The sequence below is a fragment of the Amblyraja radiata genome, chromosome X, assembly GCF_010909765.2.
Source record: "Amblyraja radiata isolate CabotCenter1 chromosome X, sAmbRad1.1.pri, whole genome shotgun sequence".
NCBI lineage: Eukaryota > Metazoa > Chordata > Chondrichthyes > Rajiformes > Rajidae > Amblyraja > Amblyraja radiata.
Genome location: NC_045999.1, coordinates 1,610,290 through 1,623,889, shown reverse-complemented (window position 1 = coordinate 1,623,889; position 13,600 = coordinate 1,610,290). Strand labels below are relative to the sequence as shown.

Sequence of the window (13,600 nt, the reverse complement as noted above, 5' to 3'; positions counted from 1 at the left end):
TCTGATCTCAAGTTGCCCTTTAGCTTCTGTGTTACCTGAAAACTAACCAGTACTGGGGCAACACCTAGCAAACCCCCAGCAAAACTGGTGACGGTAAATTTGGTGGTGGGCAGACTTACTGCCGGTCACAGTATGCGTTTTGGCTCTTTGCCAAGGACATAAGCAGTAAATCCCACCACCACTCACTGAAGTGCACAAACTCCTGATTCTCATTTCATCTCGATGCTCGCTACCCTGTTTATCTTCATGCTTGTTTCACTTAGCCTTCCAGTAAATAAAACAGCAGATGCCAGTGTACACTTGCACTCAAATAAAATTCCATTCATTCAGTGCAGGTCAACGTTTGTCCATGGCATAGCTTTGGAGATGCCTGCAAGCCAGTGAGCTTTCCCACGCCACGAGACTATCAACAATTTGGCAGGAAGCTGATTTGGGCCAACGTGTGTGATATACTAGTTCAGAGAAGATACTTTACAAACATATATAAATTTAATACAAACCTCCCATCAAAAACAAATTCTGGATACAGCCACATCCATACAACATGACAATATGTATATTTTTCATTATAAAGGAAAACCTGGTAACTACCACTTTATAGATTTGATTTGAAAGAGTTAGCATGATGATACCTTGGTCCATTAGGTTACACGTGCATTGATTTGGTTGGGTTGTTAGAAAAGTACTCTGGTCAATATTCCTCTTGTGTATTCTTCAAAATCCATGTCAACTTTTCCCTCTGAATCCAAAGTTCTGGTCTCTCTGGTGTCTCGTCAGTTGAAGTTGTACGAGCGCCCCTAACGTGGGAACAGAAGAAGCAACATTATACAGCAGCCATCAATACATTCTGCTGGAGAGAGTTCAGAGAAGATTTACGAGGGTGTTGCCAGGACTCGAGGGGCCAGAGATTGGGCAGGCTAGGACTTTATTCCTCTTGGAGCACAGGAGGCTGAAGGGTGATTTTACAGTGTATAAAATCACGAAGGGAAATTGATGGGGATGAATGCAGTCTTTTACTCAGAGTAGGGGGATCAGGAACCATAGGTTGATCTTGCAAGCGCAAGATTTAATAGGAACCAGAGTGCAGTGCTGAACTACTATGGAGCAGCTGGGCTTGTACACTCTGGAGTTTAGAAGGATGAGAGGGTATCTCATTGAAACATATAAGATTGTTAAGGGCTTGGACGCGCTAGAGGCAGGAAACATGTTCCCGATGTTGGGGGAGTCCAGAACCAGGGGCCACAGTTTAAGAATAAGGAGTAAGTCATTTAGAACGGTGACGAGGAAACACTTTTTCTCACAGAGAGTGGTGAGTCTGTGGAATTCTCTGCATCAGAGGGCGGTGGAGGCAGGTTCTCTGGATGCTTTCAAGAGAGAGCTAGATAGGGCTCTTAAAAATAGCGGAGTCAGGGGATATGGGGAGAAGGCAGGAACGGGGTACTGATTGGGGATGATCAGCCATGATCACATTGAATGGCGGTGCTGGCTCGAAGGGCCATATGGCCTACTCCTGCACTTGTTGTCTATTGTCTACTATCTACCTCTTTGGTGACCCTCAGACTATCCTTGATCGGATTTTGCAGGCTTTACCTTACACTAAACGTTATTCCCTGACCATGTGTCTGTAAACTGTGGACCGATCAATTGTAATCATGTATTGTCTTTCCGCTGACTGGTTAGCTTTTCACTGTATCTCGGTACACGTGACAATAAACTAAACTGAACTGGAAAAATTGGAGTGCGGGACAGGATCGAACACATGTTTGTGGAACTGTGAGGCAGCAGCTCTACCCGCTGCGGCACTGTGCCTCTTAGGTACAAAGGAATGTCGGGCAGCTTAAGTTACAGTAGGGCACTTTGCCATTCTGGCGCTGGCATGTTGTGTTGGGATGGTACTTACCCCAAACATTGGAAGTCGCAGGTCTAAATTATCAGGGGATTCCAACTGGAAGGCATTTGCCATTTTGGAACAATAACCGCTCCTGACACACTGCAGAAAAAAAACCCAAGAGGAGGCATATTAGACTTTATCCAGGTTCTCTCATTCCCCTTTTCTCTTGTTTCTCTTTTTTTACTCTAAACTAGGTTTGGCCCTGTTTCAACATTTGCTATACCGGTTACTAAACACTTCAACTCCCCCTCCCATTCCAACACCGACCTTTCTATCCTGGGCCTCCTCCACTGTCAGAGTGAGGCCCAGCGCAAATTGGAAGAACAGCGCCTCATATTTCGCTTGGGCAGCTTGCACCCCAGCGGTATGAACATTGACTTCCCTAACTTCAAGTAGCCCCTTGCTTTCTCTCTGTTTCTCTCTCTCCATCCCTCCCCCCTTCCCAGTTCTCCTCCCTGTCTGACTGTCTCCGACTAAACGTGTCTCCGATACATTTTATCTCTGTTTGCTTAGTTGTCACCTTCTCCCAGCTAACAATGATCTATTCTACATCTCTCTTGATCTCCATCCCCTTTGTCCTATGTTCACACCTTACACTTCCTTATCTATGTATCTCCCTCTCCCCTGACATCAGTCTGAAGAAGGGTCTCGACCCGAAACGTCACCCATTCCATCCAGAGTTGCTGCCTGTCCCACTGAGTTACTCCAACATTTTGTGTCTATCTCGACTTTATCCTGAATCTGTACACTGTGGACGGCTCGATTGTAATCATGTATTGTCTTTCCGCTGACTGGTTAGCACGCAACAAAAGCTTTTCACTGTACCTCGGTACACGTGACAATAAACTAACTAGTCTAAAGACCTTATTTTTAGAGATGCAGCGTGGAAACAAGCTCTTCGGCCCACCGAGTCCGCGCTGACCACGTATAAACATGGACACTAGCACTATCCTACACACTAGGGACAACGTAAAAAATGTTTACAGAAGCCAATTAATCTCCAAACCCGCACATCTTTGGAGTGTGGGTGGACGCCGCAGCACCTGGAGAAACCCATGGGGTCACAAACTCCGTGCAGAACCAGGATCGAACCCAGCGCGGGTCTCTGGCGCTGTGAGGCAGCAACTCTACCGCTGCGCCACCGTGCTATGTTCTCCAGGGTTACGTCAGCACCCGGGTGGTGCTAGAAAGGGACTACGTGCTGTCCACGGGCGCCCTGGGGGATTTCCGGAACCGCTGGGCACCGCGGGGGGTGGGGGTGGGATGTGTCCTCAATGAGGAGGGGGAGTGATTTCATATTTAAGAATAATTGCTTTGATTGTGGCAGTGGGTTTGTTTGTAAGTTTGCACTGTATTTCTGTGAGTAGTTGATTAAAATTATTTTTGTTAATTAAAAAAAAAACGGTGTTTAGTTGATGATTAAAGAGGCGCGGTGATTACGGTTTTGGCCGTTGGCCGGTGTGTGAACTCACCAGGAAAATAACGAGGGGCATGGCGAGGAGCGCGAGGATACACAAGACGATGATGGCAACAGCAAAACCTGGGAACGGTCGTGGTGGAGTCTGGTTGACCGTCCGACCGGTCGTGGCGGGCGTGGTTGGCGTGGTTGGCGTGGTTGTCATGGTAACCGTGGTAGTCCTTCCCGTCGTGATTGTTGCCATAGTAGTCGCTGCGAACGACACAAAACATCTCATGTAACACGAGGTCAGGCATTTGGCAGGCGCACAGAAGCAAAGGAAGCAGGTGCTTGTTTACAAAGGAAAAAGAAAAGACGCAAAGTGCTGGAGCTACAGTTTGGGCGGCGCGGTGGTGCAGCGCCAGAGACCCAGGTTCGATCCTGACTACGGGTGCTGTCAGTACGGAGTTTGCACGTTCTCCCCGTGACCGTGTGGGTTTTCTCCGGGTGCTCCGGTTTCCTCCCACACTCCAAAGTCGTGCGGGTTTGTAGGTTAATTGTGCCCGGGGTGTGGGCTAGAACTAGTGTGCGGGCGGGTGATCATTGGCCGGCGTGGACCCGATGGGCCGAAGGGCCTGTTTCCACACAGTATCCCTGGAAAACACGAGGATCAGTGCTATTTTGGATGGGGACCTTTCTTCAGAGTGATTTTACGAGGGGGGGTGGGAAGGGAGGATGGTCAGAACAAGGGGGGGGGAGGGGGGAGTTGATAGGCAGATAGGTGGACAAAGGCCAGAGATTAAAAGACAAGTTGTGAGACAAAAGAATGAGAAATATCTTCAGTTTTTTTTTCATCTCCGGCTTCCAGTTGCCTGATAAAAAAACTGTCCCCGATTCTGGAGGGTGTGAGCGTGCATACGCACATCTCCAGATTCAAGGAGTTTCTTCCCAGCTGTTATCAGACAACTGACCCATCCTACCACAACCAGAGAGTGGTCCTGATCTACTATCTACCTCATTGGTGACCCTCGGACTATATCTTTGATTGGACTTCACTGGCTTTACCTTGCACTAAACGTTATTCCCTTATCATGTATCTGTACACTGCAGACGGTTCGATTGTAATCGTGTATTGTATTTCCGCTGCGACAAAAGCTTTTCACTGTACCTCGGTACACGTTGACAATAGAATAAAGGGGAGGTCACTTAGAATAAAGGGAAGGTCATTTAAGACTGAGGTGAGAAAAAACTTTTTCACCCAGAGAGTTGTGAATTTATGGAATTCCCTGCCACAGGGGGTAGTGGAGGCCAAATCACTGGATGGATTTAAGAGAGAGTTAAGATAGAGCTCTAGGGGCTAGTGGAATCAAGGGATATGGGGAGAAGGCAGGCACGGGTTATTGATTGGGGACGATCAGCCATGATCACAATGAATGGCGGTGCTGGCACGAAGGGCCGAATGGCTTCCTCCTGCACCTATTTTCTATGTTTCTATGTTTAATAAACTAAACTGAGCTTTTGTCAAAAGGCAAGCAAATGGGAGCAGGGAGGAGAATTAAAGAGACAGGTGGCTTGACTTCTCAGCCACTTCCATTGCTTCTCCCATCCAAAGAATCTCATACATCAGTTTCAAAATCGGGACAAGTAGGCAGAGCAAGCAGTAAGTGTGTTACCCCATTCAGCTAGTTGATCTACAGTCCTGCAGCTTAAACAGCGCATGCCAGAGATGTTTTCTTCTCTGAAGAATTATAACATAGAAACATAAAAACCGAGAAACATAGGCAATAGGTGCAGGAGTAGGCCATTCGGCCCTTCGAGCCAGCACCGCCATTCAATATGATCATGGCTGATCATCCAAAATCAGTACCCCGTTCCTGCTTTCTCCACATATCCTTTGATTCCATTAGCCTTAAGAGCTAGATCTAACTCTCACTTAAAAACATCCAATGAATCGGCCTCCACTGCCTTCTGTGGCGGAGAATTCCACAGATTCACAATTCTCTGGGTGAAAAGGTTTTTTCCCCATCTCAGTCCTAAATGGCCGCCCCCTTATTCTTAAACTGTGATCCCCTGGTTCTGGACTTCCCCAACACCGGGAATATTTTCCTGCATCTAACCTGTCCAATCCCTTAAGAATGTTATATGTTTCTATAAGATTCCCTCTCATCCTTCGAAATTCCAGTGAATACAAGCCCAGTTGATCCATTCTAGAAACAGACATAGAAAATAGGTGCAGGAGTAGGCCATTCGGCCCTTCGAGCCTGCACTGCCATTCAATATGATCATGGCTGATCATCCAACTCAGTATCCTGTACCTGCCTTCTCTCCATACCCCCTGATCCCTTTAGCCACAAGGGCCACAACTAACTCCCTCTTAAATATAGCCAATGAACTGGCCTCAACTGCCTTCTGTGGTAGAGAATTCCAGAGATTCATCACTCTCTGTGTGGAAAAAAAATATTTCATCATTTGTCAGTCCCGCCGTCCCGGGAATGAACCTACGCTGCACTCGCTCAGTAGCACGAATAGCAACGTACTTGTGTTGGTAAGGGCGTTGACATCCAAGAGTAGACCCATCCTGGTAAACGCATCAGTGTTATTGGCCAGTATTTGGGCTGCAGCGGCTGCCGTTATAGTGCCTGTTTTCGCGGTGATAGTCGTGTCGCTCAAAACTGACCCACTCCTACATCGATAGAAACAGAACCAAAAATAAGCGTTGACATGACATCGAATTGTTCAATATCAATACAAATCAATTAATATTCAGCGTTAAATCAATGAAGCGTTTGTCGGCACTGGGCCTGTACTTGCTGGAGTTCAGAAGAATGAGGGGTGGGCCTCATTAAAACATACAGAATAGTGAAAGCCCTGGATAGAGTGGATGTGGAGAGGATGTTTCCACTAGTGGGAGAGTCTAGGACCGGAGATCATAGCCTTAGAACACGCCCCCTCTCTCCCACCACCCATTCGTCCTGGGATATAGGCCTATCCAGGTACATTTTGTCCACTCTACCCTGGCTGCCCATAACAGGAACAAAAGCTTTAGGAAGCCAATTAAAATTCATCTTCCAAATAACAAGGAATGGTGGCGAACAGAGATAGGAAGGAATGTAGGAAGGTCATCGGTGATTGAAGCAGAATTAGGCCATTCAGCCCATCAAGTCTATTCAGCCCTCCTAATAGATAAATCGGACCAATTCATAACGAGTTGGTCTCCATTTGTCGTCTTTTTGGAATCATATGGTGCAACACAATTGTAAAAGCTAACTGTTTCAGGACTGGACGAGGGATGGTGAAGGTTCTAAACAATGATCTCCTTACTTCTTTGCTTTGTGTCTTATTCTCTTTTTCTTATTTTCTTTTCTACAACTTTCTTCATTCATTCTTCTTTTTTCTTCTTTTTCACACACTATATATCTCACGCCTTTCTATCCTTTACTATCTAATTTATTTTTCTTATTCTTGTTCTTCTTTATTATAACAACAAAAAAATAAGAAGCTGTACATAAAATGTATTATGAAAATATATATTAGGCACTTTGGTGCCATATGATTGTACTTACTTCTAATAAAATAAAATATTTAAAAAAAAAGTCTATTCAGCCATTCAATCGTGGCTGATCTATCTCCCCCTCCTAACCCCATTCTCCTGCTTTCTCCCCGTAACTTCTGACGCCCGTAAAGACAGATACAAAATGCTGGAGTAACTCAGCAGGACGGGCAGCATCTCTGGAGAGAAGGAACGGGTGACGTTTCGTGTCGAGACCCTTCTTCCAGCAGGTGAGGTTTCATAGATGCTGCCTCACCCACTGAGTTTCCCCAGCATTTTTATCTACCTTCGATTTTTCCCGCATCTGCACTTCCTTCTTAAGCACCTGAACCACACTTTAATTGAGTGACGGAGGAGCATGGTACTTACGCAAATCCATCAACTACGATATCGGTGAAGTTGGGATTATTTCTGAAGGTATCGGTCACCTAGAACACAAAAGCACATGTTTTAACACAAGCAAAGCCACGGCGGGGAGCTGTGAGCGAATAAAACAGTCTTGCACTTCACATTCAACAGAAGGTCACCATTCTATCACCATTTCAGACATAAAAAGGAGTGAATATGCAGGGAATGGAGGGATATGCATCATGTTTCGTTGATCTTGGCCTCATGTACGGCACAGACATGACGGGCAGAAGGGCCTGTTCTTGTGCAGTACTGATCCATGTTCCATTACAGTGGTGGCAACAACAACAATCTTTTTGTTTCTCATTAAGTAAAATAGGCGGAGGCAAACAAAGAAAATAACATGGGATCCACCAATAAAATGGTTATAATATCACCTCCTGTCAGTGTCCCAAGGGTAGAAGTTTTACTGTGATCACAAGCAACTGCAGATGCTGGTGTACACCGAAGAAAGACACAAAGTGCTGGAGTAACTCAGCAGGTCAGGCAGCATCTCTGGAGAACATGGATAGGTGACGTTTTGAGTCAGGACCCTTCTTCAGACCGATTGTGGGGGTGGGGGGGGGGGGGAAAGAAAGCTGGGGTAGAGAGGGGGTAGGAGCTGGACTCCAGAGGAATGGCCAGTCATAGGTGAACTCAGGCGAGGCTACCTGACAGGCAGATTGTTAGATAAATACCAGAGGTGAAAAGACCGGTGCGAGTCTAAAAGGATAGAGACTTGCGAATTGTTAAACGAGGGGGTTGTGAATTGTGTGTCCATTGTGGTGCATTTGTGGGGGGGGGGGGGGGGCTGGTGCAAAGCCAGCCAGGTTTCATGGGGAGCAGGGGAAGGGGGGAGGGGGGAGGGGGAGAGGAATATATCAACGTTTTAATTCCACGTTGGGGTCAAGGGAAGAGCGTTCACGTCGATCGTGGATCCACTGCCACGCACAAGAAGCGACAAGCCAGACACCATTGTGTGCAGATGCAGAGAAATTTGTGCAGCTCTGGCTGATCAACCTCTAAGCCTGTGTGTGGACTCAATAAGAAGAAGAATTCCACGTTTTTGTGATAGTTTTTACCTCGCAGAATTGGACGTGCAATAAACCATCTTAAATAAGCTTAGCGCCAAACCACAACCAGAAACATCATTCATAAAATATCTCACAGCTCTAGAAAGTTAGCTGTATCCTCACACAGCACCTCGGTCCAAATGGAGTACCTACCACGATGGTTATGATGGCGCTGAGGTTTCTGAACCTGTCACTTCCTCTCATGTTGAGGTCGGTTGTGAAGTTTATATTGGTGAAGCGAAGTGGCAGTGGGAATCTGTCAGCGACAACGATCACATCTGTGGGAGGAGGAACAACGAGATGTCAAGTCCACACTGAAGGTACGCACAAGAAGCCGGAGTAGCTCAGCGGGACAGGCAGCGTCTCTGGAGACAAGGAATAGGCCGAGACCCTTCTTCAGAAGTCAAGTGTCAAGTCCACACGTCCATCATAGAGTGACACAGCACAGAAACAGGCCCCTCGGCCCAACTTGCCCACGCCGACCAACATGCCCCATCTACACTAGGCTTACCTGCCTGCTTTGGCACATATCATAGAAACATAGAAAATAGGTGCAGGAGGAGGCCATTCGGCCCTTCGAGCCAGCACCGCCATTCAATATGATCATGGCTGAACATCCTAAATCAGTACATCGTTCCTGCTTTCTCCCCATATCCTTTGATTCCTTCAGCCCTAAGAGCTAACTCTCGCTTGAAAACATCCGGTGAATTGGCCTCCACTGCCTTCTGTGGCAGAGAATTCCACAGATTCACAACAAGATTCACAACATCCTGGTGAATTTCCCGATACAGCTCTTTGCCCGGACTGTTGGGCGAAACGGCAACAATCAAGGACCCGGCAGGCCTTGTGCTGTGCGGGGAAGCAGTCAAGCCTGTCCCTGCTCATCCCCCAAAGGCCAGAGACCAGATGAGGAGCGAGGCCGGTAGGAGAGTGATCCGGGGTCTGGCCTTCTGCGTTCTCAAGGTCGGCTGCGGGAGGCTCTCCCGGGTCACGGCGGTGACCGGGCAAGGAGCGGGACGACAGTACGCTGGTCGATCCAGACGAAGACGACAGCTGGAGGCCCTGCAGAAGCCTGGGGCTCCCCTAGATCGGCCACCGCTCCAGGAGACCTAGACCGTGGACTGGACTTTGGAAAAGGCACCAAAACCTGGCGCCTCTTGCATGCGCGTCTTAGTGGACTTGTTCCGAACAATTTACAAATCATTAGTACGGGTGACAGGGGTTATGGGGAGAAGGCAGGAGAATGGGGTTAGGAGGGAGAGATGATTGAATGGCGGAATAGACTTGATGGGCCGAATGGCCTAATTCTGCTCATATCACATGAAATGAATCAGGTATTGTGCATAGATATGGCAACACTTTAGTGAATTCTATGCAACCATGTGACCACTGTGTAGGATGGAACTGCAGATGCTAGTTTATCATTGACTATTGATCCATAGTTCAGAACACTGCCCCAGTCGGCTGATGTTGGACAACTCTGATCAGTCAACTTTAAACCATTTATTTACACAAGGCGGGACATTGAGTCTTCATAGTCTTCACCCTACCATAGTTACCCAGCCAGACGCAACTACATTTAAGTCAGCTCCTCGTCTCCAAGAACCCTTCTTTGCTTAAGTCCACCCTCCGCCACCTCCGGTTTAAGTTCCGTTTTGGAATGTTTTTGGAGGACCAGGAAACCAAGAACCACAATGTGCCGAGGGTAACAGCCGTTCACCAGGAGACTTACCGTTCACGATAATACTGGAGATGATGATGTCAAATCCCGAGTCACTGACATTTCGAATGAGTAAGTCAAGCAGCATTTGCGGATTCGCAATGGCGGTGGTGTTGATCTGAACGTTTGTAGATACTTGCACCATTGTTGAATTATTGCTAAAAAAATAAACACAGCCACACAATTCAGACGTTTGTCATAAGAGCTGAATCATTGACTTTCCGCTGACATTCTTGTATCATAAGGCGCTAAGTGATAGCAGCAGAATTAGGCCATTCGGCCCATCAAGTCTAATCTGCTATTCAATCATGGCTGAAGTATCTCTCCCTCTGGATCCCATTCTCCAGCCTTCTCCCCGTAACCCCCCACACCCCTACTACTCAAGAATCTATCTATCTCTGTCCTAGATATAGACAGGGTATTGATTTTAAGAGTTGAGAAGTCATGTTGCAAGGACTTTGGTATATCCGTATCTGGATTATTGGGTGCAACTCCAGATGCCCCATTACAGGAAGGATGTGGAGGCTTTGAGAGGGTGCAGGTTTTCCAGACTGCCCCCTGGATTGAATGCTATTAACTATAAGGAGATTTTGAACAAACCTGGATTATTTGAAACATATAAGATTGTTAAGGGCTTGGACACACTAGAGGCAGGAAACATGTTTCCGATATTGGGGGAGTCCAGAACCAGGGGCCACACACAGTTTAAGATTAAGGAGTAAGCCATTTAGAACGGAGACGAGGAAACGCTTTTTCTCAGAGAGTGGTGAGTCTGTGGAATACTCTACCTCAGAGGGCGGTGGAGGCAGGTTCTCTGGATGCTTTCAAGAGAGCTAGATAGGGCTCTTAAAAATAGCAGAGTCAGGGGATATGGGGAGAAGGCAGGAACGGGGTACTGATTGTGGATGATCAGCCATGATCACATTGAATGGCGGTGCTGGCTCGAAGGGCCAAAGGGCCTACTCCTGCACCTATTGTCTATTGTCTTTTTTTTCCAGTACCACAGAGGTTGAGTTCGGGGGGGGGGGGGGGGGGGTATCTGTAGAAAGTATATAAACATTATGAGAGGCGTAGACGGGGTAGATAGTCAGAACGTTTTCCCCAGGGTGGAAACGTCAAGGTCTAGAGGATAGACACAAAATGCTGGAGTAACTCAGCGGGACAGGCAGCATCTCTGGAGAGAAGGAATAGGTGACGTTTTGGGTCTACACCCTTCTTAGATACACATGTGGATGTGCAGGGAATGGTGGGATGTGAATCACAGGAGATTAGTTTAACTTGGCACCATGGACGGCACGGGCTTTGTGGGCTGAAGGGCCTGATCCTGTTCGGTGGTGTTCGATGGTATTGCTCAAGAGGCAGCACTGTGACATTATGGTGAGACTAACCCCCCTACCCCCCCCTCCCCTCCCCTACCCTACCCCTCCCCCCCCTCCCCTCCCCATGTACAAGGGTCAGGGTTCAGAAGACTTACCTAAAAGTGACAGTATAAGTGGACATGGTACTTGGACTAAACACGGAAGTCAACACTGGATTAAGCTGTTTGGTGAAAAGAAACAAAAAGGGTGAGTGTTATAAACGTTACACTTGGTCTCAGTCGTGTGAACCTGCATTTGACAAAGTAGACAGACATGTACGAGCGGTGCGCTGCGACATACCCAATTAATCACTGAAGAGCGGAGATCTCTAAACGCAGTGGAACTCATGCTGCTGAGGTCGGTGGTGAAAGCCCTATCTTCTATCACATAGGAAATATTCAAAGAAATAGGCTCCAAACTGTTCACAGTAATAGCTGGAGAAGAAAAAAATAGATAAATAAATATCTATTAAAGCAACTTAATATCATTATATTTTTATGTATATTCTAATATCATATATATATATTATTATGCCTTCCGACTACTGAGCCTGACCCACTGTGTTCCTATCCCCCAGGGAACCTATGGACAGCATTCCCTCCATTTTGTCATGTTAATTTTGCTCATTATTCTGATACTTATCTTTTGGACGCCATTTCGACGAAGCACTTTAACTCCCCCACCCATTGCCACACTGGCCTTTCTGTCCTGGGCCTCCTCCATCCCAGCGCTGTGGGCCGAAGGGCCTGTGGGCTGCACTAAATCTCTCCATCACCCTGTGACTTACTATGACAGAACATCAAAAATAGAAGGGTCTCGACCCGAAACGTTGCCAATTCCTTCTCTCCACAGATGCTGCCTCACCCGCTGAGTTTCTCCAGCATTTTGTGTCTACCTTTGATTTTACCAGCATCTGCAGTTCTTTCTTAAACGTATTACAATGCAAGATATTTTTAATTCATTCACAGGGTGAGAACATTATTAGCATTAAGGGGGAATGTGGGAGAAATTTCCTCGATGGAATCTTTATTTCGGACCCTTTCATCATTATGAATAACATTGATCAGCCAACTTCAACCTGCTAGTTAGTCAGAGAGTGATAGTGTTGAAACAGGCCCTTCGGCCCAACTTGCCCACACCGGCAAACATGCCCCATTTACTCTAGTCCCACCTGCCTGTGTTTGGTCCATATCCCTCCACACCTGTCCTATCCACATACATCAGTCTTTGCAACAATCAATCAGGTAGCTCTTGTGTTGTGAAAGTTGCAGCATGATTTATAACACTTACCACCAGAACGGATGGTTGTTGGAAAAAGTGTGACGTTTCCTAACTCTGTGCCGTTGTCTAAATTATTCAGCAATTGTCTCACCACTGCGGACCGACTGGGCGGTGTGGTGGTGTTTACAAACGCTATGTTGCAATCTGCGATAATGGATCCACTCCTAGAAGAGATAAATTTACCTGGTAATACATGAGCTGCAGTATCCACTTTATTTCATATCACATATTGAGACCTATGTTTAGACAGGAGTTTGGAACAAGTATTGAACTAGTAATAGATGGCCACAGACATACAGCACAGAAACAGGCCCTTCGGCCCAACCCACCCATGCTGACCAAGATGGCCAATTAGGCTAGTCACATTTGCCTGCGTTGGGCCCATATCTCTCTAAACTTTCCCTAAGATAGACACAAAATGCTGGAGTAAAGGGGGAGAAAAAAATATGGGTGATATTTCGGGTCGAGACCCTTCTTTAGAGTCTGTAGAAGGGTCTCATCCCGAAACATCACCCATCCATGTTCTCCAGAGATGCTGTTGAGTTACTCCAGCACTTTGTACGCTTTTATGTATTAACCAGCATCTGCAGTTCCTTGTTTCTAAATCCAGATCCAGAACCATCTTAAGCCAAAAGTTCAAAGGACACATAGAAACATAGAAAATAGGTGCAGGAGGTTCGACCTTTCGAGCCAGCACCGCCATTCATTGCGATCATGGCTGATCGTCCCCTACCAATAACCTGTGCCTGCCTTCTCCCCATATCCCTCGACTCCACTAGCCCCTAGAGCTCTATCTAACTCTCTCTTAAATCCATCCAGTGATTTGGCCTCCACTGCCCTCTGTGGCAGGGAATTCCATAAATTCACAACTCACTGGGTGAAAAAGTTTTTTCTCACCTCAGTCTTAAATGACCTCCCCTTTATTCTAAGACTGTGGCCCCTGG

The 13,600-nt window shown here is 46.8% G+C and overlaps 1 protein-coding gene across 1 annotated transcript in view; it reads right to left on the bottom strand.

Moving 5' to 3' along the window:
• Nucleotides 1-291: 291 nt before the first annotated feature.
• The window catches only part of LOC116968264 (mucin-2-like), a 77,192-nt gene continuing 63,883 nt past the window's right edge, over nt 292-13,600 (bottom strand). The window contains exons 25-34 of the mRNA XM_033014965.1: nt 12,666-12,820; nt 11,676-11,809; nt 11,492-11,556; nt 10,027-10,175; nt 8,451-8,572; nt 7,207-7,265; nt 5,825-5,970; nt 3,364-3,560; nt 1,901-1,990; nt 292-797 (exon numbers count right to left, since the gene is read on the bottom strand). Of these exons, the coding sequence (XP_032870856.1) occupies nt 774-797; nt 1,901-1,990; nt 3,364-3,560; nt 5,825-5,970; nt 7,207-7,265; nt 8,451-8,572; nt 10,027-10,175; nt 11,492-11,556; nt 11,676-11,809; nt 12,666-12,820 (1,141 nt within the window). The 3' untranslated portion in view covers nt 292-773. The remainder of the gene's footprint in view (nt 798-1,900; nt 1,991-3,363; nt 3,561-5,824; nt 5,971-7,206; nt 7,266-8,450; nt 8,573-10,026; nt 10,176-11,491; nt 11,557-11,675; nt 11,810-12,665; nt 12,821-13,600) is intronic.